Here is a 26,414-nt window from a genome sequence, read left to right as displayed (position 1 = left end):
AGTTGCAGAGATACAAGAGCAAGGGTAAACTCAAGTGCTCAAGCACTTTTAAAGTCTCTATTTGCTAACAACTCATGAGCCTAAGCAAATCAAGTGGCCAGACGCAGATTCAAGGACTAAAATAGAATAGCCACGGACTTCCCTGGTGGTCTGGTGGTTAAGATTCCATGCTTTCACTGCAGGCGATGCAGGTTCAATCCCCTGGTCGGGAAACTAAGATCCCGCATGCCATGTGGTGCAGCCAAAATAAAAAAAGAATAGCCAGGACACAAATTACAGCACTATGTTAGGATAAAGAATTTGTTCACTTAGGAAAGAAGGTAGTAACTCAGGTTATCTCTACACTGGTTATTTTGGGGAAGTTAGGGATAGGTACTACTATCCCCCCTGAAGTTACTAACTGCCAGAAATTCTAAAACAGCTGAGATCAAACATCTACAAAGATAGATATGATCACCTTAGGACATGGCGATTAAGTTAAGACACATTTGATTGCAATTATCAGAAATTCCACTTCCAATATCTTAACTAATAACACATTAAAGAAGTGGAAATATAGTGAGTAGATAATCTGAAAGATCTTCTACCTAAAAACGTCTAGAAATGCCTAAATTCTAGATTAAAACAACATCTTTCAGATGCGTGACTGAGCTCAAAGAGAGGAAGAGGAAAAAAGCAGAGAAGGCAAAAACTAGGGGAGTGAGTGAATGCTGAAGTCACAGTCACCTTTGGGGCATTTACCAATCTCAGAAAACAAGACACTTGTTTTTTTGTTTGGTTTTTTTTGTGTTTTTTTGCGGTACGCGGGCCTCTCACTGCTGTGGCCTCTCCCGCCGCGGAGCACAGGCTCCGGACATGCAGGCCCAGCAGCCATGGCCCACGGGCCCAGCCGCTCCGCGGCACATGGGATCCTCCTGGACCAGGGCACAAACCCGTGTCCCCTACATCGGCAGGCGGACTCCCAACCACTGCGCCACCAGGGAAGCCCAACTCTTGTTTCTAAATGGCTACATGAGACCAGGGAATAAAGCTTTGGGCTCAAATGCAGTATAGTTGAATTTAAGCCTCAGTTTAAAGCCGAGACCCTACATGTCCTATATGTTCAGTGAAAGAGTGGATTAGAAAATAGGTAATTCTGTCAAAAAGAGATAGCAAAGACTATCTGAGTGGAAAGTAGAGTAATCTAAAATTCCTAACCACAGCCTTTCATCAGTCATGTGGTAGGTAGAATAATGTCTCCCCCAAACCCCCAAGATAGCCATGTCCTAATCCCTGAAACCTGTGAATATGTTACCTTAAATGGCAAAAGAGACTCTGCCGATGTGGTTAAGTTAAGGATCTTGAGGTGGAAAAATCCTCAATTATCCAGGTGGATCCAATGTAATCACAATTTCCTTATAAGGAGGAGACAGGAAGGAGCATCAGAGAGGTATTTGACATCTGGTTTGTTTCACTTAACATAATGCCCTCCAAGTCCATCCATGTTGTTGCAAATGGCAAAATTTCATTCTTTTTTATGGCTGAGTAATATTCCATTGTATGTGGAATCCACATCTTCTTCACCCATTCATCTGTTGATGGACACTTAGGTTGCTTCCATATCTTGGCAATTGTAAGTAATGCTACTGTGAACATCAGGATGTATGTATCTTTTTGAATTAGTGTTTTTGGTTTCTTTTTGGATACATACCCAGCATTGGAATTGCTGGATCATATGGTAGTTCTACTTTTAGTTTTTTGAGAAACCTCCATACTGCTTTCCATAATGACTCTACAAATTTATATTTCCCACCAACAGTGTGCAGTTTCCTTTTCCTCCACATCCTCATCAATATTTGTTATTTGTGATCTTTTTGATGATAGCCATTCTGACAGATGTGAGGTGATATATTTTTGTGGTTTTAATTTGCATTTATCTGATGATTAATGATGTTGAGCATCTTTTCATGTGCCTTTTGGCCATCTGTATGTCTTCTTTGGAAAAATGTCTATTCAGGTCTTCTGTCCATTTTTTAATCAGGATGTTTTTGTTTTTGTTTTCATTTGAGTTGTATGAACTGCTTATATATTTTGGATATTAACCCCTTATCAGATATAATGTTTGCAAATATCTTGTCCCATTCAGTAGATTGCTTTTTGTTTTGATGATTGCTTCCTTTGTTGTACAGAAGCTTTTTAGTTTGATTAAGTCCCATTTGTTTATTTTTGCTTTTATTTCCTTCACTTTAGGAGACAGATCCAAAGAAATATTGCTACAGTTTATGTCAGAGAGTGTTCTGCCTATGTTTTCTTCCAGGAGTTTTACAGTTTCTGGTTTTACATTTAAGTTTTTAATCCATTTTGTGTTTATTTTTGTACATGGTGTTTGTTAGAGAATGTTCTGATTTCATTCTTTTACATGTAGCTGTCCAGTTTTCCCAGCACCACTTATTGAAGAGACTGTCTTTTCTCCACTGTATATTCTTGCTTCCTGTGTTGTAGATTAATTGACCATAAGTGTGTGGGTTTATTTCTTGGGTCTCTGTTCTTTTCCATTGATCTATGTGTCTGTTTTTGTGCCAATACCATAATGCTTTGATTACTTTAGCTTTGTAGTATATCAGAAAAGCATGGAATATCTTTCCATTTATTTGTATTTATTTCTTCCATTTCTTTTATCAATTTGTATCTTCTTCCATATCTTCAGTGTAGAGGTCTTTCACTTATTTGGTTAAATTTGTTCCTAGGTATTTTATTCCTTTGATGCAAGTATAAATGGGATTGTTTTCTTATTTCCTCTTTGCAATAGTTCTTTTTAGTGTATAGACAAGCAACTTTTTTTTGTAAATTGATTTCATATCCTTCAATTTTACTGAATTTATTTATTAGTTCTAACAGGTTTTTTGTTTTGTTTTGTTTTGTGTAGTGTAGTGTCTTTAACGTTTTCTACCTATAATATCATGTCATCTGCAAACAGGGACAGTTTTACTTCTTCCTTTCAAATTTGGATGTCTTTTTTTTTTCCCCTTTTTGCCTAATTGCTCAGTCTAGGACTTCCAGTACTATGTTTAATAAAAGAGGCAAGAATGGGTATCCTTGCCAGGTTCCTTATCTTAGAGGAAAAACTTTTAGGTTTTCACTACTGAGCATGGTATTAGCTGTGGGCTTCTCATATATGGCCTTAATATGCTTAGTTACATTCCCTCTATACCCAGTTTTTTGGGAGTTTTTTTTTTTAATCAGGAGTGGATGTTGAATTTTGACAAATGCTTTTTCTGCATCTATTAAGACAACCATATAAATTTTATCTTTCATTTTGTTAATGTGGTATACCACGTTAATTGATTTGTGGATGTTGAACCATCCTTGCATCTCTGGAATAAATCCCACTTGATCATGTTATATGGTTCTTTTAAGTATTGTTTAGTTTAGTTTGTTAATATTTTAATAAATTTTTGCATCTAGGTTGATCAGAGATATTGGCCTGTAATTAAATTTTCTTGTACCGTCCTTGTCTGGCTTTGTTATCAAGTAATACTGGCCTTGTAAAATGAGATTGGAAGTGTTTCCTGGTCTTCATTTTTTTTGGAAGGGTTTGAAAATGATTAATATTAATTGTTCTTTAAATGTTTGGTAGAATTCACCAGTGAAGTCATCTGGTCATGGACTTCTATTTTCTGAGAGGTTTTGATTACTAACTCAATCTCCTTATTAGTAATTGGACTTTTAGATTTTCTACTTCTTTATGGTTTAATCTTGATATGTTGTACGTCTCTAGGAATTTGTTAATTTCTTCTAGGCTGTTCAATTTGTTTGTATATGATTGTTCAGAGTAATCTCTATAATCTTCAAACTTGTGGGGATCAATTATATTAATTTTCATTTATAATTTTATTTATTTGAGTTTTTCTTCTTTTTCTTGGTAAATCTATCAAAAGTTTGTCTACATTTTTAATCTTTTTTAAAAAATAACACTTAGTTTCCTTGATCTTTTCTATTATCTGTTTAGTCTCTATTTCCACTTTGATCTTTGTTATTTCCCTCCTGCTACTACTAACTTTGGGTTTAGTTTGTTCTTTTTCTAGTTCCTTGAGGTAGAATGGTAGTTTGTTTATTTAGGTTTTTTTTCTTAATGTAGGCATTTATTGCTATAAACTTCCCTCTTAGAACTTCTTTCATTGCATCCTAAAGTTTTGGTATGCTGTATTTTCATTTTCATATGCCTCAAGATAGTTTTAGCTTCTCTTTTATTTCTTCTTTGACTCATTGGTTATTCAGGAGCATGTTGTTTAATCTCTGCATATTTGTGAATTTTACAGTTTTCCTCTTGTAATTGATTTCTAGTTGCATACTGTTTTGGTCAGAAAAGGTGCTGGATAAGACATCAATCTTAAATTTATTAAGATTTATTTTGTGGCCTAAAATATAATCTATCCTGGAAAATATTCCTTGTGTGCTTGTGAAGAATGTATATTCTGTTGCTGTTAGATATGATGGTCTGTAAATATCTTTTGGTCCATCTGATCTAAAGTGTAGTTTACTTATTTTAAATAAATTTATTTATTTATTTATTTTTGGCTGTGTTGAGTCTTCATTGCTTCACACGGACTTTCTCTAGTTGCAGTGAGCAGGGGCTACTCTTTGTTGCGGTGTGCATGCTTCTCACTGCAGTGGCTTATCTTGTTGTGGGGCATGGGCTCTAGGTGCATGGGCTTCAGTAGTTGTGGCTCAGGGGATCTAGAGCACAGGCTCAGTAGTTGTGGTGCATGGGCTTAGTTGCTCCATGGCATGTGGGATCTTCCCAGACCAGGGCTTGAACCCGTGTTCCCTGCATTGGCAGGTGGATTCTTAACCACTGTGCCACGAGGGAAGTCCCTAAAATGTAGTTTAAACTCAATGTTTCCTTATTGATTTTTCTGTCTGGAAAAATTGATTTTTCTGTCTCTATTGTTGATAGCTACCTTCACTTTTTAAAATTCTTTTTTCTTTTTTCTCCTCTGATTGGATAATTCAACTGTCCTGTCTTCGAGTTTACTGATCCTTTCTTCTGCTTGATCTAGTCTTCTAGATCTAGTCTTCTATTGAACTCCTCTATTTAAATTTTCAATTCAGTTATCATATATTTCAGTTCTGTGATTTCTGTTTTGGTACTTTTAAATATTTTCTATCTCTTCATCAAAATTCTCACTTTGTTCATGTATTACTCTCCTGACCTAAGTGAGCAACTTTACAACTATTATTTTGAACTCTCTATCAGGTAAATTGCTTATCTCTGTTTCATTAAGATATATTTTTGTAGATTTATCTTGTTCTTTTATTTGGGATATATTTCTTTTTTTCCTTCATTTTCCTCAACTCTCTGTGTTGGTTTCTATACATCAGATAAAAACGCCACCTCTCCCCATATCGACAGAGTGGTCCTGTGTAGGAGATGAACTTTGTCTATCAGTCCAGCCAAATCTCCTGATTACCTCTCAAATCTTTGATTGTCCAAGCTTATTCTTAGTACCTCCCCATACCTGAGGGTGTACCAAGACCCATTAGCATCCCAAAGGAAAGATTACATTCAACACCTAGACGCAGGCTGATTGGAAATCACATCCTCTGACAGCAACTGAGAAAGTATATAGTTAAGCTCCTTCCAAGGAAGAAGAAATTGGGAGATAGTTGATTTTGTCTGTTTTCTCTGTGCTGGGTCCAAGTGTATAGCTGCAGAGGGGTTCTCCTGCACCTGTTAAGAACTGCTTCTTTGCTATAGTACTATGGGACTTGTGAATTCAAACCCCATTGGCTATGAGAGCCAGGCAATCCAGAGGCTCATCCCTCAGGCAGCAGCCACAAGATTTGAGGTGCCAGATATGTGTACAAGCTCTTTCCAGGGAGATACTTGTGACTTTGGAGTGGGATGGAGGGAAAAGTGTCCAGCATCTTCCACAGAAACTGGAGAGGACCATAGCCAGCTCCCAGATGCATGCTATATTAGAAGCCTGACCCGTAGCCTCATGAGCTGCTTCTTTTTCCGGTAGTGGATCTTGGCCTTCTCCTTTCTCTTCTCCTCCAGTGTAGCCGTTACTGCCTGGTACTTCCAGCCAACCTCATGAGCCAGGCACCCTAGGTAGGCAAACTTCTGTGTAGCCTTCAGACGCACAACCTTGAGGGCGGCAGGAACCACCATCCACTTTTTCTTGTCATAGGGTGGCGGGATCCCATCAAACACTTTGAGGCAGTCCAGAGCGGCCTGACCTCGCTTGGTCTTGTGGGGCAGCATGCCTCGTACTGTCCGCCAGAAGATGCGGCTGGGGGCTCGGAAGTGGTAGGGGCCACGGGAGGGGTTGGTGTTCATCCGCCTGCAGAGGAATGCCAGGTACTTCAACTTGTTTCTATAGAAATTGCCAGAAATGTTGATGCCCTCACAGCGCACAACCACCACCTTTCGACCCAGTAGCACCTGCTTAGCCACGATGGCCGCCAGGCGGCCCAGGAGATGGCCTCGGCCATCGAGAACCAGGACCTGCCCCTCCACCATCTTCGGCAGCCGCCTGGGAAAAGTATTCAGATAGAACTTTCTCAGGGAAAGACTAGAAGCAATTTTGCCTGCTTCCTCTCTGTTGAACCCTGGGGAGGCAGCCATGATGTGTGCCTGCACCTGCTAACAACTCTTTCTTTGCTATAGTTTTGTGGGTCTTGCAGATGCAAACCTTGTTGGCTTTCAGAGCTAGGTGTTTTGGGAGCCTGTCATTCAAGTTGGAGTCTTAAAAGTTGGGGCCCTAAATATGGGGTCCAAACTTTAATTCCTCAGGTAGAAGTTTGGAATTGGGCATTTCCTCCCAATTGTATGACACTGTGTTGAGCATGGGGCTTATGACAAACATGTCTCACTCTGCTTTCCTACCTGTTTTGCTATGGGTATTTTCTTATTCACCCAATATGTAGGAGTCACACAGCTTGCTTCTGGATTTCTTTCAGAGGTAGTTGCTCTCTGTGTAGTAGCAGAACATTCATTGTGTCCATGGGAGAAGTGGGATTAGGAGCCTCCTTTGTCATCATCTCGGCTGACCCCTCTTTCCCTCAGTCTTCTTTTAAAGTAGTTTTACTTATATCTCATTTTATTGACATTATCTGTTTGTACTCAACCTCCCTAATTGGACTCTAAATAACATGAAGGCAAGGAGTGTACCTTCATAATTTCCAGTCTGCATTACCAAATTAGCACAGAATACATAGTCAATAAATGAACAAAGACATAAACCAAATGGAATCAGGAAGCCTAGTAATTATGTAGGTAAATAGGTCCCTTCCTTCTGAACCTTCAGGCATGATATCTGGAAAACAGTTTGAGCAACACAAATTTGGAATGAGTGAATTAGAGCCATGGTTGCCAAGAAAGCCTTTTATGATTGGAAGGGAACCACCAAACAATTTATGTAGGCTCAAGGAGTCACTCTGAGAAATAGTTCTGTTTCTTCTTCCATTTTATAAGAAAAATAGTAGGAAATAAAGATGAAGAGGAACTTTGAAATAAAACCTTATAAAGCAAAAAGCGATGCCCCTCCCATCTTTTAACTATTGTTCACAAGTCACTTAAAAGTCCTAAGAAGGTAAATTAATATCTTCTCTTCTCACAGGTTATGAACAGGGAAGTAAGACTGGTCTAGAGCCACCTATCAACAGACCCTGAAGCCCAGGTTCTGGAGCAGTCCACATTCCCCACAGTGCTTCTGGCCTTAAGCAAAAATTCACCTTGATATGAGGCTCAGACAATAAATAAAATAACCTATGAGGAACTGGAGCTGGAGTTTATATATATTTTTAAAATCTTTATCTTCACTTAAATTTTATTCAATGCAAGTAATTTATTTCTTTACTATTCACGTGTCTATTTTAAAATATGGCTAAGGAGTAGGATTGTGTGGTCGACATTTCCTCTGTCTGTGGTCTGCATGTGAAGAATCTTGACTGGTTAGTCATTGTTGAGAGTTTTGCTAGACTACTCGATAATATTGCTGCCCCAGCATCCATTTTGTGTGGCCAAGCAGCCTGCAGGGGGCTTGAACGGACTGGCCCCCGTCCTGTGAGTGCATGCCCTAGATAACACCATTACAGTCATAAGTAAATGTAAGATCCTGATATGACTACCCCAGCCACCTTTGGATAATTACTCTCCCCTGCCTGCCAAGGCCTTCTCCTTGCACACCCCTTAAATAAGATGCCCCACAAAGCTCACCAAAATCCCACTCTTTTTGGTTTGAATTAACCAATCTGGACTTAGCCAGGGAACACCAACGTATTCCACCTGTAGACCCTAATAAAGGCATATGCCCCAGGTCCTGCCATGCTCTCTCTGCCTGTACCCTGCCTTGACCTCCTCTCATGGCCCCATGAGGCATGCAGTGCACCTCCTCCAGGACCTGTGAGTAATAAACTTCTCTATTTCAATTCCTTTTCTTGAACTATGGCTCAGCAACCAGATACCCAGGGCTCTACTTAACAAATGCTCACTTAACAAAGTCACAATAGTCACACAAATACCATTTTTCCCCTGAGGGCAAAGTCCCTAAAGAAAATAACCAGTCCCTAAAGGGGCTGAAAATCCAATCACTTAGAATAACTGTAAACTTCATGGTAACACTATAGATTTTTGTTTTCATTATTTCCTGCAAATAGTTATTATCTACTATGTGCCAGTTATTATCTACTGTGTAGAGACACACAGAGTATCTGCACTGGATATAGTAGCAGACAAGACAGAAACATCCCTGCTCTTGTAGGATTATAGTCTTAAGGGGGAGATGGTCAACAACCAAGTAAACAAGTAAAATGAAATAAAATAGTGATACCTGACACAAAGAAATAAAAACAGGGCATAGTCTAGACAGAGGCAACAATTACAAAGTCTCTGAGATAGAAGGCGGCTTGAGGTTCTTAAGGGCTGGGGACAAGGGAGTAAAAGAGAAGATGTAATAGGCAAACATACAGTGAACTTTCCATTATATCCACAAAGTCACCTTCCCAATCGTCTTGAATAACTGAACTTAACACATTAGGCTCAAACATGCTATTATTTTAACACTTTTTATTTTCTTTTTAGAAATTTTCATATTTTTTAGACTTACAGTATGTAGACATTATAATTTAAATTCTTCTTGAAGCCAAAGGAACAGAGTTATAATTGCTTGTTGCACTGTGGTATATGGCTTGAGAGTCCAAAGTGTTTAGCTGGACTATGTACCAGCTGCAGAACATATCTGAAGCTTGTATTCTTAAATAAATTTGCATCAGTGACTTGGTTTCCAAAAAATAAATATCTTTTCTTTTTAAGAGTAGAAAATGGTTTCACAACCTCTTAGAAATTGAGAAGTAGCCTTTCTGAAAAATAACTAATTGGCTTAATTACTGAATCAGGCTTCTCCTAAATGACTTTGCTCTAAATAAAATAATCTTTGCTTTTTTTTTTAGGTATAATTTGCCATTAAAAATTTTTTAGCATCAGTAACTGCTTCCATTACCTAGTCAGCCTCAATTCAGGTTTTAGAGCCCTTCCTTTAACTTAACAGGGCTACAGTATCATTTTGTGAAGGTTGGAGGAAAGGGCTTGATAAAACAGCAAGAACACTTTATATGAAGTCAGATATTTGCTCACATATTTATTCATTCATTGATTTATAAATATTATTAGAAATCTTACTATGTGCCAGGCTCTGAGGTAGATAGAGTAATGGCTGAAATAGACATGCTCTGTCTTCATGGAGCTTTTAGTCCATTTCCAGCTCCCTCACATTCTTCTGGCTGGGTAATTCTGAACAAGTCATATCACCTCTAAAAGCCTCATGAGTAAAATAAGCAATATGTAAGAAGGGTTGTGAGGAATATAGATAATAGCGTAGGCTTAGCACAATGTCTGGCATATGGTGGTTACTTAGTAGATTTCAATAAGGACATCCTACCCAGAGGCCTCATGTTTTCAGATAGTTTTCAGATAGTTCATTAGAGGAAAATATTTCAGTTCTAAAGAACAAATGAGGTAGTTTCAATTCATTGATTATTTTATTACTGTTTCATTTGTTACACTTATTGGATAGTGGTATTAATATGTTAGTTTGAGCTAATAGCTCTCCAGTTTGTTAATGTCTATCAGTAAATGATAACTTTAATTCCATAAGGTTTCCACTCACAAATGTACACTTCCCAGAACAGGACTAGCCTTGCTTACTATTTTTAATCAATAACAAGAATCCAAGACGACACAAGTTCTTTAGAATCCTAATTAATGGCTTTGGTGATAAATGTTTACTATCACAGATACTTGCTTCAGTTTCCACCAAATCTACACAATAAAGATGTACACAGTAATTTTTCTTCCTGAGGATAGAAAAAAATTGAATATTTCCTTCAAAATGTTACTTTAATCCATTCTACCAAAACATAACATAATGATACATTTTCAATAGCTCTTTACAAATTAAAGCTCTTTACAAAGGTCATATAAATACAGAGTCATTATTAAAGTAGAAGCTTAACACAAAGCAAGGGGAAAAATATATTTCCTCTAAGGTAACTTGGTTTCATATTATTTCCAAAATAACAACAATTCCCCACAAATGTCACTTGGGAAATGCCCATGAGCACCAATATCAGAGGAGGTTATGGCTTTGCCCACAGAGGGACGTAAGTTTACACAGAGGAAGGAGGTTGAAAGATGGGGCCAAAAGCCAACTGGCCTCCTAAGGTTCATGTGGAAAGACATCTCCAACTTTGTTTTTGTCAATTGCACAGGGAGGTGTATTTTTGGATAAAAGCAGGATTCCAGCTGTCTAGCCCAGTTCTATGAATCAAGGGGAGATTTACATGCATTGTCTCTGTGGCCTGACTCCCCAGATTTGATGTGGACCCCTCTGAGGCACTGACAGGTAGAGCTTATCTATTCTGCTGGTGTATACTTCAGTTTTCCCTGTTTTAAATCTGTCCTTTACGAGATGAGGTCAGAGATACAATTCCCTGGCATACTAAATCAGTTATCAGTTTAGTGAGAAAAATCAAATTATTTGTCTGTCTGGTAGACCAACTGTTCAGCTGAATTAACCAGCAGCTGGCAAGAGACAACAGCCCTTATCAATAAGCCAAATGTTGGCTGACTTGATTGGTTAATTTATTGACCACTGAATTCAGCTAAGAGAATGGCTCCTTTTCAGAGAGCACCTGAGTCATTTCATGTCTTTCCTTGATTTTTGTTAATGGAAGATATAAAACCTCTGATTATTTACTGAGTATTTGTGTTTTTACTTTGCTTTGTGATAAGTCTCTTCTCTTTCCCACAAGCTTGCTTTATGTGTGTGTCCTGAGGGAATGGAATGTGTCCCAATTAGGAAAAACATTCAAGTTTGGAAGGGATGTTAAAAATCATCAAATCCAAATAACTCTCCAGTGCTTTAGTCTCTTTGTCTTTATAATTTGTCCTCTCAATATCTCCAATGAAGGGAAGAGATGCTTTTCTTTTAGCATAAGATCTCATCTACTTATAGATAGCACTAAATGGGCTGGCATACTTGGGAGGAAGGAGGGAGTGGAAGAGAAAGAGATGAAGAAGAGAGGAGGGGTGGAATGCGCTACAATTTATTGAGCCCTTATTCTGGACCCAGCTCTGTGCAGACATGAATCACAGACATATCATGTGATTTGGGGTTGTGGCTCTAGAGTCCAGCAGTGTTAGCAGAGTCCACATCTCTACCTTTTTTAATAATATCCTTTTGTGATTTCCTCGCTTCTGTGAGGGAGATAGAGGGAGAGATAGTAGTTGTATATTAGGGTCAGAGGTGGGGGATTAGTATCATCAACCTCTCTGCTGCCCTTAAAAGCTTCATCTTCTCAGACCTAGAGGCAGCAGAGTTGCTCTTCCCTTAAAGGTTATAAAATGGTTTCGCTCACATATATTCGTGGTTGAGCAGGAATTTGAATCTAGGCCAGTTTAATTTTAGAGGCTGTGCTCTTAACCAGGCTCCACTGCCTTTCTAGTCAGTTATCTCATACCTTTCACCTGCTTTCTACTCTCTATCATGCCTTCCTGTACTGCATCAAGATAGGGCAGCAGCCCTATAATTGCCTGGTAGAGGGAAAGTAGTAATTTCCCATGCACATATCCAAACAATGTTAGATTTATTTTTAAGGTAATAAAGAAAGGACATAAAAGTAGTAGTGTGAAAGCAAGTACAGGAGACAGGTAGAGAAGGATGTCAGAGTTTGTAACCCTTTATGGAATTGTTCCTTCACCAACTGACAAAGCAAGTCTCACCTTCCCTGAAGTTAAAACTTGGATGAGAGGCTTCCTTGTGGAACCGTTCCCCTTCCCACTTCTGTGAGATAATGCAAACTAGCCATGTACCCAAGTCCCGTGAGAGGCAGTGTTCATGGTTAGGAGTGAGGGATCCAGAGCAAGTCTGAATCTCACCTCTTCCACTTTCTAGCTGATGACCATGGTTAAGTTATTCAGCCTCTCTGTGACTCCATCTGGAAAGTAAAGATAATAAGAGTACTCACTACATAGGGTTGTTGTGACGATTAAGTGGGTTACGTATTTTCAGCACTTAGGACCGTACCTGGGATCAAGTCCTATCATCATCATTAGCAGCAACAAGCAGTAACATCCTGGAGTTTGGCTGTATTCTGTCAGACCGAAGCCTTCTCTCTGAGATCTCAGGTTGTTATTTGCACTCTGCAGGGGATTGAGAGAAGTTCTCTCTTTGTGCCTTCTCCATGCTCCACTGAATGGGCTCAGTCTGAATCGTCAGTTGCTGGACATCTTCTGGGCACCAGGAATTTTGGTCAGCACAGATTCCAGGTTAGTTCTGTGAGCCCCTTTGAAAAGCTGGAACCAGATCTCCACAAAATGGTACCTAGGACACTGGGTCAATTTTAAAATGGGATTAATGTATTGAAGGCTTTTATATGATAAGAGATAGCAGGACGAGCTTAACTACTCACACAATTACATGCTCACACACTGCAGGATGTGGCAAAAGAAATGGCCACATTTCTCTGCTGCTTCCTTCTCACAGCAATCACGATGGTCCTACTGTCTAGACTAACCTTCTGTGAACCCAATGAAATTGATCACTTCTTTTGTGACTTCACCCCTCTGGTCCATCTCTCCTGCATGGACACTTCACTGACCGAGACCATGGCCTATGCCACCTCTTCTGCAGTGACTCTGATCCCATTTCCTCTCATCACAACCTCCTACTCCTTCATTCTTGCTGCTGTCCTAAGAATTCCATCTGGCACAGGCTGGCAAAAGGCCTTCTCCACCTGCTCCTCTCACCTCACCATGATCATGGTGTTCTATGGGACACTGATTGCCACATACCTCATGCCCTCAGCCAACTCTTCCCAACTCTTGCACAAAGGATTTTCTCTACTTTATACCATCCTAGCACCCATGTTCAACCCCATCATCTATAGCCGAGAAACAGAGACATCCATGAAGCCCTGAAGAAGTGTTTGAGTAAGAAGCCAGGTTTCCTTAGATGATGCAAAAAGGAAAAAAACTATATTTGTTCAATGGTTCATAAACTGGATTGAGTAATTTAGAGTCAACATAAAAGGCAATTACCTAAACTATTAGCTACCAAAGACTGATGACCAGATGCCTATGAGTATGGCTGCGGACACTGCTGAATTCTGACAGTGAATTGGTGTCCCAGGAATGGTCTAAGCAGGTCAGATTCTGCTCCATTCTGCTCCAGGATCCTTGTGTAGAAGCTCATCTCCAAAATGAACTGGTAATGCTGGCCACTCATTTGCTCTAATACTCATTGAGGGTCTACTATGTCCAAGGCATTGTACAAAATATAAGTGAAAAATAAACAAAAACAGAGGAAGTCCCTGCTCTCACTAAATTCACAGTCATGGGGGAAGACAAACGTTAATCAAATAACTAGTGTAAAACTACACATATAAAATTACACTTGTGATCCAAAATTAAAAATAATAAGATGACTACTACACACCTATTAGAATGGCCAAAGTCCAGAATACTGACAACACCAAATGCTGGTGAGGATACGGAGCAACAGAAACTCATTCATTGCTAGTGGGAATGCAAAACAGTACAAATGCTTTAGAAGACATTTTGGGCATTTCTTACAAAATTGAACATACTTTTACCATATGTTTGAGCAATCACACCCCTTAGTATTTACCCAAATGAGTTGAGAACGTATGTTCACACAAAAAACTGCACCTATTTATAGCAATTGTATTTATAATTGCCAAAACTTGGAAGCAACCAAGATGCCCTTCAGCTGATGAATGGAAAAATAAAATGTGATACACAGACAATGGGATGTTTTTCAACATTAAAAAGAAATGAGCTATCAAGCCATAAAAATACATGGAGGAAACTTACATGCATATTACTAAGTGAAAGAAGTCAATCTGAAAATGATATATAGTGTTTTATCCCAATTATATGATGTTCTGGAAAAGGCAAAACTTTGGAGTCAGTAAAAAGATCAGTGGTTGCCAGTCTTGCACTCAAGACTTAGAAGTGGGAAACAAAGATTTGGGGAAATGAGGGCTAGGCAGAGGACCCATGATGAATCTATGATGCTCTATCTCCCCTGCTATTATGGTAGCAGGCTCAGTTGGAAGCTGGGACATCGTATTTATTGAGTTCCACTTCTTCCTGCCAGGCCCTCTACCAGGCTCTTGCCTGCACTTGCTCCCTCTCCTACTGGCACATGTTCTTAGTAAGTTAGAGCATAGGGTGTGGTGGGCATGTGTTTTTTGCTCTTTGCAACTCTAAAGAGCTGAGTTGACTTCTGAGTAGAAAAGCTGAGGTCAGCATTGCACACTCAGATGCTGCCTGACTTCTTTTCTGGCTCCTACAAATTATGAGCCCCTAGTGCTGAGGTTAGGATTATCTCTTGCCTAAACTTTCTTCTGAAACATTCTTCTTTTTTTTAGTTAAGCAAAGAGATTATGTTCACCATGCGTGGGGGTTACTCAGAACCTTGGATTGGAAACAGCACATACGAGACTATGCTGGGTATCTGAAAACATTCTTAGACCTTGCTTTATGAAGAGAGAATTGCCCTCTTCTTGCTCCTCTTGTAAACTAGGAAAATATTGTGTGATCATCTTAGGGTACTCCCAGTAAAAGTAAAACTTGTCAGCTTTCATTTATCCACGGGTGGCTCATTGGGAGCCAGGGTTAATGTCAGACTAGCTCTGCAGGAAATTGGATAGGAGAGCAGGCTTTTGTGTCATGGGAAAGTTTTTAATTTTAGCTCTGCCACTTTCTTGTAATATGCTTTGGGAAAGTTACCTAAACTCACCGATTTTAGTCTTTCTCATCTGTAAAGGAGGACATGCCATGCCCATCTCACACTGTCCCTAAGTGAGAACATGCACTGTCTGTCTGGCCCATAGCAAGTGTTCAGTAAATGGTAGCTCTTGTACCTCTTCTTCTAGGTTCCACCTTCTGTACCAAATCCCAGCTAAAACTATATGTAGTCAAATTTCATTTTGACATTACAAAGTAATAAATATTCAGAATGTTTAAGGCCCAGAGAGAATGTATGGATTATACAACATCTTCTTTACAAGAAGTGATCCCCTAAGGGATTAAGTGGACTTTCCCCAGGTAACACAGACTAGAATCCAGAAATGCTATATATGAGTCCTGTCCTCTCTCCCCTATACCACACCACCTACCAACTCAGTAAGTTTTCTCCTTGCCTAGGGACACATAAGGAACATTCCTGTATATGCCTGCATCACTGTTTGGTTATACTTGGCTAGGAGAGAGTGTAGTGTATCACAGCACATGCCAGAGCCATGGAACTCTCCCTCCAGCCCCAAGTCTTACATTCCATCTCCTACAAGCCTGCAGCTCCACTCAGGTAACAAAGCCTCAGAATGTTTGTGGCCAGCACAATTGCCATCAACTGGGAGAAACTTCTCCACTACTCCTTCTGCAGAAAGCCACAGCTCTCAACCTCTCAAATGGGGAAGGGGACATGTTGCGGTTAGAACTGGCTTCCTATTTCCACTGAGACATGGTAATGAAACATGAAGCCTGGGGAGTCTCTTCCAAGTTAGTGAGGGCTGCAGTAATGGAGCAGCCACAGCCCTGCTCCCACAACTGAAAATAAGCCCCAATACTGCCAAAGAACCCAGGAGTCTCATCTCACCCAAACCAGTGGTTTTCTGACCTTAGAGTTGGGCAAATGTGCTTGAGAAGCCACCAAAGGTGAGGAAGAGGTTGAGCAGTCTCTGAGCCCCATCCCTGCACTCATTGAGCAATTCTGTTTTGATGTATCTTATTTATTCCATTTAAAACTTCATTTGAATAAAGACTTTTGCTGCTAAATATGTGTACACACACACACACACACAAACACACACATTTTTATTTTTTACTAGACCTTTCCTTCCATTATAGCTTCCCTTATTTTCCCTGCTGAAAACATACAAAAACATGAAGGTCATGTTTGGATTAGTTTATGTCCCATAAAGTCAAGGACAGTTGGTGTACCCTGACTAAGAGGACAAGACAGAGAAAGTATTTAGAGAAGACCACAGCTTCTAGGATGATGATTTCTGCAGGAAATTTTGTATGTCAGTTACCTGCACTGTATTTTTTAAGCCTCTGAATCTCTGTAACTGACTTCTACCAGGTTGAAGCAACACTTGTCAGTGACTTTCCCAGGTTTATCAGGGATGCCTGTCCTTGGGGGACACTGGACACCTCCAGGTAGCATGACCACACCCTGACATATTTGTGCCTTTAGGCTCAGGAGTGGGTTGGTCTGCAAAAGAAGCCTTTTGTCACTCACAGACTTAGATTCCTTCTGAGGAGAAGTGAAAGGAAGGTTACACGATGACCTGTAAATTTCTGATTCTTGTCCCAGGGCTGTGCAGGCCTTTACTGGTAGGTGAGAGGGATATAGATGTACAACCAACTAGATGGAGTCAGAAGAGAAGGTCATAGCCACTCCTGCCATCATAAGGAGTAGCTGTGTTTCCACAGAGACCTGCCACCCTGCTCTCTCTGATCTCAGGCAGGAGGGCAAGAAAGCCCACATACAATCTTGGTGGTTTCTCACTGGTCCACACCTGCTCAAGCTCAAAGAATTTGGGACCTTAGTAAGAGAGAGTCACAAATTTCAGGCAGAAATCAAGAGTCTTCAGCACAAGGGGTCCACTCCTTGTGCATGCTCCTGGGGTCTGACCACACCCCTAACCACTGAAAGAGTATAGGGTTGTGGTATCTGCTTAGTTCTTTCTTAGCTGAGGGACCTGAGGCAAGTCTCTTCAGCACTTTAGGTTTTAGGCTCTGAATCTGAAAAATTGGGAAGATTGGCTAAATGTTTTCTAAGGAATATGCTGAGGATAACAAGTAACATTCATATCATACTTTAAATTTTATAAAGCTCTTTCACACAGTTTCTCATTTGGTCCTCATTTAGCTATAAAGTAGAAACGATCCCCACAGCACAGATGAAGAAACTAAGATTCAAAGATGTTAAATGACTTCCTTAAAGTATCTCTCTGAATGCCTTTTGGTTTCCAACCCTCTGTTATTTCGTTTACAGTGTACTCCTAGCTCTGAGTTCCGTAATTCAGTTCTTCTCTTCTGGGTATGTGCTATAAACTGAAAGTGTTCCCCAAATTTATATGTTGAAACCTAATCCTCAATGTGATGGTATTAGTAGGTGGGGCCTTTGGGAAATAATTAGGTCATAAGGGTGGAGCACTCATGAATGGAATCAGTGCCCTTATAAAAGAGACCCCAGAGCTCTCCATCTCTCCTCTGTGCCTTGTGAGGACACAGCAAGAAAACGACCTTCTATCAACCAGGAAGCAAGCTGTCACCAGACACCAAACCTGCTGGCACCTTGATCTCAGACTTCCCAGTCTCCAGAACCACAAGAAATTAATTTCTGTTGTTTATAATCTACCTAATCTATGGTATTTTTGTCATAGCAGACTGAACATACTAAGACAGTACTTTTTAATTTTTTTAAATTTATTTTTTATTGAGATAACATTGGTTTATAACACTATAAGTTTCAGTGTACAGCACTGTATTTCTACTTCTACAGCCCGTATCACTCCTAGGCCCTAAATCAGGTAGGCATAATATATCATAGACATTATGTTAAAAAGTGCCAGGCACTTCCCTGGTGGCACAGTGGTTAAAAATCCTCCTGCCAACACAGGGGACACGGGTTTGAGCCTGGGTCTGTGAAGATCCCATATGCCGTGGGGCAACTAAGCCCGTGGGTAACTGAGCCTGCGCTCTAGAGCCCACAAGCCACAGCTACTGAGCCTGCATGCCACAACCACTGAAGCCCACGTGCCTAAAGCCCATGCTCTGCAACAAGAGAAGCCACCACAATGAGCAGCCTGTGCACTGCAATGAAGAGTAATCTCCGCTCGCCACAACTAGAGAAAGCCCGCATGCAGCAACGAAGAATCAACGCAGCCAAAAAAAAAAAAGTGCCTAAATTTTTGGCAGTATGGCATCTGGGACAATGATGCCAGTAGGGAGCTGCTTTGGATGCAGGTTTTCCAATCCCAATGTCACATTGGATTATGCCTTAAAAGCAAGGGAGTATCATTGTTGGTTATTATAGCTGGAATTTAAAAAAAAATGCTCTCTACCCTCAGCTTGGAATTTTATTTGTATTCTTCTCATATTTCAATATTTTCCAATAATAAAAACAGACTCACTCATCTTAAAAAAAAAAAAAAAAAAGAAGGCCTAAATGGGAACCCAGTGATTTCTCCATGTCTATGTGAGGTTTTGTCCATTCAGGAGACATTTTGGCAGGTACTACTGCATGATAATGCAGCATCAATATTTTGTGTTCCCATTCCTTATCTGGCCAACTTCAGGTCTCCTAAACACCCAGATTCTGTTATCACCTACCATGCTTGATCAATAACATGCACTGAGAAAACCAAACCATGGGTCTGACCTTCTGCTATATCCTTTTTCTAATTTAGTTTTTCTCATAGTTTTTGAGCTTTCTTCTGGATTATTCAACAACACGGGCTGCCCTGACATTGTCTTATTCTCCATTTTTTTTCTTGTTCCTCCAAATGGATTGTAAATATCTAATGGTCAGAAACAACATTAAGTTCTCAATGAAATCTTGTAGGTTTGGGTCTGAGTGGGTATAGAGTTCTCTACCCTTCCCTGACTCCCAGGACACAGCTGCCTCTGGTTGTCAAGCACTTGGATCAGCACTTGGGATGAAGGAGAGGAGTACATTAAATAAAACATTTTCTCCATCAAAATGATCATTCACTTCTGCTATGAGGAGCTCTTGTCTTGAGATATTCTTCCTGATATTCCTAAAATCCTCTCTCTAATAACCACTTCTCTCTCCACAGATGTTCACTCTACTTATCTCTCTATCCTTCTCTTATTTTCTCCTCCCTTCCCAAATCTCCAGTTCTCCTAAGTTTCAGGCCTGAAGTTATTCAAACATTTATAGAGCACCTCTTATGTTCCAGACACAATTGTTCAACATACACATAGCAACACAGAGGTTTACAGAGCTTTGAGTCTACAGGTGAGAGAATATTCCAAAGACAAGAGGGGAGGGAAGGAGGGAGAGTGAGAGAGAGAGAGAGAGAAAGAGAGAGAACTAGAGTGATTTGTTCAAGCAATTAAAAGGAATTCAATAACCAGTATGGCAGTACAGTGGGGGTGGGTGTGGGGAAGGACTGGCCAGCTGAGTGTGAGGAGTTAATAGGACCTGCTTAAAACCTATGGGAAGCCATTGAAGAGTTTGATTTTTTTTTTAACATCTTTATTGGAGTATAATTGCTTTACAATTGTGTGTTAGTTTCTGATTTACAACAAAGTGAATCAGTTATACATATACATATGTTCCCATATCTCTTCCCTCTTGCGTCTCCCTCCTTCCCACCCTCCCTATCCCACCCCTCTAGATGGTCACAAACAATGTAGCTGATCTCCCTGTGCCATGCAGCTGCTTCCCACTAGCTATCCTCCCTATGTTTGGTAGTGTATATATGTGCATGCCACTCTCTCACTTTGTCACAGCTTACCCTTCCCCCTCCCCATATCCTCAAGTCCATGCTCTAGTAGGTCTGTGTCTTTATTCCCATCTTGCCCCTAGGTTCTTCATGAGCATCTTTTTTTCTTAGATTCCATATATATGTGTTAGCATACGGTATTTGTGTTTCTCCTTCTGACTTACTTCACTCTGTATGACAGACTCCAGGTCCATCCACCTCACTACAAATAACTCAATTTCGTTTCTTTTTATGGCTGAATAATATTCCATTGTATATATGTGCCACATCTTCTTTATCCATTCATCTGTTGATGGACACTTAGGTTGCTTCCATGTCCTGGCTATTGTAAACAGAGCTGCAATGAACATTTTGGTACCTGACTCTTTTTGAACTATGGTTTTCTCAGGGTATATGCCCAGTAGTGAGATTGCTGGGTCGTATGGTAGTTCTATTTGTAGTTTTTTAAGGAACCTCCATACAGTTCTCCATAGTGGCTGTATCAATTTACATTCCCAGCAACAGTGCAAGAGTGTTCCCTTTTCTTCACACCCTCTCCAGCATTTATTGTTTGTAGATTTTTTGATGATGGCCATTCTGACCAGTGTGAGGTGATATCTCATTGTAGTTTTGATTTGCCTTTCTCTAATGATTAATGATGTTGAGCATTCTTTTTCTGTTTGTTTTTATGTTTTTTATTCTTTATTTTTAAAATATGGGTGAAAATATATATTTAGAATTAGTCATCTGGACTCAGTTTAGATGATCCCAATTTTGTTGGCAATATTCAAGGCACCATAGTCAGGAGCCAGTGGAACCTATGCCTTCTTCTTTCTTTTAGGCCTGATGAGAGTGTTGACCTTGGCCACATCAGTGTCACAGAGCTTCTTCACAGCCTGTTTGATCTGGTGCTTGTTGACCTTGACATCCACAATGAACACAAGTGTGTGTTATCTTCTATCTTCTTTATAGCTGACTCAGTGGTCAGAGTGACCTTGATGATGGTGTAATGGTGGAGCTTGTTTCTCCTGAGTGTGGTCATCTGAGGGTATTTGGGAGCTTTTTTTTTTTTTTAAGTATTTATTTATTTATTTATTTTTACATCTTTATTGGAGTATAATTCCTTTACAATGGTGTGTTAGTTTCTGCTTTATAACAAAGTGAATCACACATATACATATGTTCCCATATCTCTTCCCTCTTGTGTCTCCCTCCCTCCCACCCTCCCTATCCCACCCCTCCAGGCTCACAAAGCACCGAGCTGATCATCCTGTGAAATGCAGTTGCTTCCCACTAGCTATCTACGTTACGTTTGGTAGTGTATATATGTCCATGCCTCTCTCTCGCTTTGTCACAGCTTGCCCTTCCCCCTCTCCATATCCTCAAGTCCATTCTCTAGTGGGTCTGTGTCTTTATTCCTGTCTTACCCCTATGTTCTTCATGACATTTTTTTTCTTAAACTCCATATATATGTGTTAGCATACAGTATTTGTCTTTCTCTTTGTGAATTACTTCACTCTGTATGACAGACTCTAGGTCTATCCACCTCATTACAAATAGCTCAATTCTATTGATTTGAGGCCTCTCCCTTTTTTTCTTCATGAGCCTGGCTAATGGTTTATCTATTTTGTTTATCTTCCCAAAGAACCAGCTTTCAGTTTCATTGATCTTTGCTGTCGTTTCCTTCATTTCTTTTTCATTTATTTCTGATCTGATTTTTATGATTTCTTTCCTTCTGCTAACTTTGGGGGTTTTTTGTGCTTCTTTCTCTAATTTCTTTAGGTGCAAGGTTAGGTTGTTTATTCATGTTTCCTGTTTCTTAAGGTGGGCTTGTATTGCTATAAACTTCCCTCTTAGAACTGCTTTTGCTGCATCCCATAGGTTTTGGGTCATCGTGTCTCCATTGTCATTTGTTTCTAGGTATTTTTTTATTTCCTCTTTGATTTCTTCAGTGGTCACTTTGTTATTAAGTAGTGTATTGTTTACTCTCCATGTGTTTGTATTTTTTACAGATCTTTTCCTGTAATTGATATCTAGTCTCATAGTGTTTTTGTCGGACAGATACTTGATATGATTTCAATTTTCTTAAATTTACCAAGGCTAGATTTGTGACCTAAGATATGATCTATCCTAGAGACTGTTCCAGGAGCACTTGAGAAAAATATGTATTCTGTTGTTTTTGGATGGAATGTCCTATAAATATCAATTAAGTCCATCTTGTTTAATGTATCATTTAAAGCTTGTGTTTCCTTATTTATTTTCATTTTGGATGATCTGTCCATTGGTGAAAGTGGGGTGTTAAAGTCCCCTACTATGAATGTGTTACTGTCGATTCCCCCTTTTATGGCTGTTAGTATTTGCCTTATGTTTTGAGGTGCTCCTATGTTGGGTGCATAAATATTTGCAATTGTTATATCTTCTTCTTGGATCGATCTCTTGATCATTATGTAGTGTCTTTTTTGTCTCTTGTCATAGTCTTTATTTTAAAGTCTATTTTGTCTGATATGAGAATTGCTACTCCAGCTTTCTTTTGGTTTCCATTTACATGGAATATCTTTTTCCATCCCCTCACTTTCAGTCTGTATGTGTCCCTAGGTCTGAAGTGGGTCTCTTGTAGACAGCATATATGTGGGTCTTGTTTTTGTATCCATTCAGCCAGTCTGTGTTTTTTGGTGGGAGCATTTAATCCATTTACATTTAAGGTAATTATTGATATGTATGTTCCTATTCCCATTTACTTAATTGTTTTGGGTTTGTTATTGAAGGTCTTTTCCTTCTCTTGTGTTTCTTGCCTAGTGAAGTTCCTTTAGCATTTGTTTTAAAGCTGGTTTGGTGGTGCTGAACTCTCTCAGCTTTTGCTTGACGATAAAGGTTTTAATTTCTCCATTAGATCTGAATGAGATCCTTGCTGGGTACAATAATCTTGGTTGTAGGTTTTTCTGCTTCATCACTTTAAATATGTCCTGCCAATCCCTTCTGGCTTGCAGAGTTTCTGCTGAGAGATCAGCTGTTAACCTTATGGGGATTCCCTTGTGTGTTATTTGTTGTTTTTCCCTTGCTGCTTTTAATGTGCTTTCTTTGTATTTAATTTTTGATAGTTTGATTAATATGTGTCTTGGCATGTTTCTCCTCGGATTTATACTGTATGGGACTCTCTGTGCTTCCTGGACTTGATTAACTATTTCCTTTCCTATATTAGGGAAGTTTTCAACTATAATCTCTTCAAATATTTTCTCAGGCCCTTTCTTTTTCTCTTCTTTTCTGGGACCCCTATAATTCGAATGTTGGTGTGTTTAATGTTGTCCCAGAAGTCTCTGAGATTGTCCTCAGTTCTTTTCATTCTTTTCTCTTTATTCTGCTCTACAGTAGTTATTTCCACTATTTTATCTTCCAGGTCACTTATCCGTTCTTCTGCCTCAGTTATTCTGCTATTGATCCCTTTTAGAGTATTTTTAATTTCATTTATTGTGTTGTTCATCATTGCTTGTTTCATCTTTATTTCTTCTAGGCCCTTGTTAAATGTTTCTTGCATTTTCTCTATTTTATTTCCAATATTTTGTCATCTTCACTATCATTCTGAATTATTTTTCAGGTAGACTGCCTATTTTCTCTTCATTTGTTAGGTCTGGTGGGTTTTTAACTTACTCCTTCATCAGCTGTGTGTTTTTCTGTCTTTTCATTTTGCTTAACTTAATGTGTTTGGGGTCTCCTTTTTTCAGGTTGCAGTTTCTTAGTTCCCTTTGTTTTTGGTGTCTGTCCCAAGTGGCTAAGGTTGGTTCAGTTGGTTGTGTAGGTTTCCTGGTGGAGGGGACTAGTGCCTGTGTTCTCATGGATGAGGCTGAATATTGTCTTTCTGGTGGGCCAGTCCACGTCTGGTGGTGTGTTTTGGGGTGTCTGTAGCCTTATTATGATTTTAGGCAGCCTCTCTGCTAATGGATGGGGCTGTGTTCCTGTCTTGCTAGTTGTTTGGCATAGGGTGTCCAGCACTGTAGCTTGCTGGTCATTGAGTGAAGCTGGGTCTTGGCGTTGAAATGGAGATATCTGGGATATTTTAGCCATTTGATATTATGTGGAGCTGGGAGGTTTCTTGTGGACCGATGTCCTGAAGTTGGCTCTCCCACCTCAGAGGCACAGCACTGACTTCTGGCTGGAGCACCAAGAGCCTTTCATCCACACTGTGTTCTTTAGGATTTCTTGGGTATATTTTTCTTTGCTTTCTTTCTTTCAGGTATTTTTTTTTCCTTAATTAGTTGCAGTGAAATTTCCAGGAATGAAGCAATAGGCAGGTGAATGGTCTCCAATTCAAAGCCAGGCGTTTGTCAAGCTCTTGCTAGTTCTTTTCCTTGTTTCTCTGGAGGGAGAACCAGGAGGTGGTTCCAGGCTCTGTCCCTACTGCTTCCCCATGCGGACTGGTGCACACACGTCCTCTCGCTGCCTCTGCTCTTGGAGGGGCAGCTTTCTGAGAGATGAGAAGTGCTTGCAGACACCAGAACTCCAGGCTAAGATCAGAGGAACAGGACAGATTGCTTACATTTCCCCTGAAATGGCTGCTAGTGTTGGAGGGTCTCCTGCAGAGGCCGGGAGTGGCTCTGTTTCACTGTGGGGACAAGGACACTGGCAGCAGAAGTTCTGGGATGTACTCCTTGGTGTGAGCCCTCCCAGAGTCTGTCCCATTGAAGAGTTTTAAAGTGGGGAGTGACATGATTAAATATGCATTTTTAAAAGCGCTCTTCAGGACTGAGGCAGAAAACATCCAAGCTGATCTTGAAGGAGGCTGGTATCCAGTGACCCAGGAGAGAGATAAGGATTAGTGTAATGGCCATGGAGTGATAAGAAGTAGCCTGATTTGAAAAACATTTAGGCAAAGGTATAATTTAAAACACTTTTTGGTTGATAACATTGACATAATTCTTTAGGCCCAGGATGGAGCTGCTCCTGCCCCAGGTGCCATGTCAGCAAACTGAAATTTTTTATAACTTTTGTGTCCTTGTAAATGCTTTGCTTGACTGGTCAACACATCAACTCTAGGCTCTATACTTATTTCCTTGTTCCTTCTCACCCCAAGCAAGTTTGACTATGTGGCCCCAGTCAACCAGATATTTTTCTCTTTTTCTCTTCTTTGCTCTTTATTTTCTATTCTATAAAAGCTTCCTGCTTTCTGCCCCACTTTGCAGTTCTCTGAATGGAGACTGTCTACTTCAAGAAGTGTTAAATAAAATTTGCTCCTGTCACCAAAATTGTCTTCTTTAATCATTTTTTAGCAATAATATGTGGTAGTGTGAGAGATAGAGTAGCCTAAAAGGATGCTTTGAATCTGACTTGGGCAACTGAGAGTTTAGTCAATCTTTCCCTGAGATGGTAATGGGGGTGAGGGGGTGGAAATCAGGCTGAGTGGGAGGAAGCTGAGTTTACTAAGCTGAATTTTGGATACTGTACTTGAGGTGCCTGTGTGGCGCTCAAGTGAGAGATCAGGTTGCGCATAGAGATGTGAATCTTTGACACAGAGAGATAGTAATCAAGCTCGTCAAGAAGTCTTTCCTCAATTACTCCACTTCAACAGCCTGTCAGTGTGACAGCAGCCTCGGGTGAGGGGCAATGATTTCTCAGATGTGATGCCAGCTGAAGAGAGGAGAGTTTATAACAGCATTTCCTGAAGTATAGTTACACTGAAAAATTGTTCCCTGAGAAATACCTCACACACACACACACACACACACACACACACACACACACACATTGTTCTATGATCTAACAAGTTTGGGAAACGCTACATATTTAGGGAATGTAAGAGAATATTAAGGACTGACACAGCACAGTCTGCAGTAAAGAACATTTTCTTCTTTGTTTAACTCAGCTTTCCCCATGAGCCAACCCTGGCCAGAAGTTATTCCAGAATCTTAATGTCTCAGGGCAAAGGAAGATAGAATTATTATTGGATGTTACTATTAATAAACTGAAGCTGAGAGGTTGAGAGTTTCTCAGTATCTCACAGCTAACAGAAATAAAGCTGAGACGGAAACCCAGATGTTGGGACTCTAAACCTGGAGCTCCCTCTACTAACCAAATCATTTCTACTAGTGCCCGCTGGATTGTGCCTTGGAGTTTGCTCCTGACAGTACCCTTACATAAGGACAGTCCAGCTTTTGAGACATGGAAATCTGAAAATAGTGACCTAATCAAACTGGAGACTACAGATCTTCTGGAAGATAGTTGGAGGGAGGGTGGAGAGAAGGTGGAGTGGCTTAAGAGACATTCCTAAGTCTCAGTACTAGAAAACTTCTTAAAATATTGATTCTTGGGTTCCACTCCAGTCTGTCTACCTGAATGGGACTGGAGAAGTATGGTGGGGTCAGGCCTACTTATCCTTGAACAGCTCCACAGGTAAT

The 26,414-nt window shown here is 40.0% G+C and overlaps 1 protein-coding gene and 1 pseudogene across 1 annotated transcript; one reads left to right on the top strand and one right to left on the bottom strand.

Moving 5' to 3' along the window:
- Positions 1-5,938: 5,938 nt before the first annotated feature.
- Positions 5,939-6,542, bottom strand: LOC111179889 (large ribosomal subunit protein uL13 pseudogene; annotated as a pseudogene).
- Positions 6,543-12,878: 6,336 nt separating this feature from the next.
- LOC149750686 (olfactory receptor 11A1-like) lies at positions 12,879-13,500 on the top strand. The gene is given in 2 exon segments (XM_089908789.1): positions 12,879-13,430; positions 13,433-13,500. Coding segments are annotated over 2 exon segments (504 nt in total). The 5' UTR covers positions 12,879-12,994.
- The last annotated feature ends 12,914 nt before the right edge of the window (positions 13,501-26,414 follow it).

The sequence above is a fragment of the Delphinapterus leucas genome, chromosome 1 (assembly GCF_059928025.1).
Source record: "Delphinapterus leucas isolate spDelLeu-1000000601 "Yukka" chromosome 1, BTC_Dleu_Yukka2, whole genome shotgun sequence".
Classification (NCBI taxonomy): Eukaryota; Metazoa; Chordata; class Mammalia; order Artiodactyla; family Monodontidae; genus Delphinapterus; species Delphinapterus leucas.
This window is presented reverse-complemented; position numbering and strand designations above follow the sequence as displayed.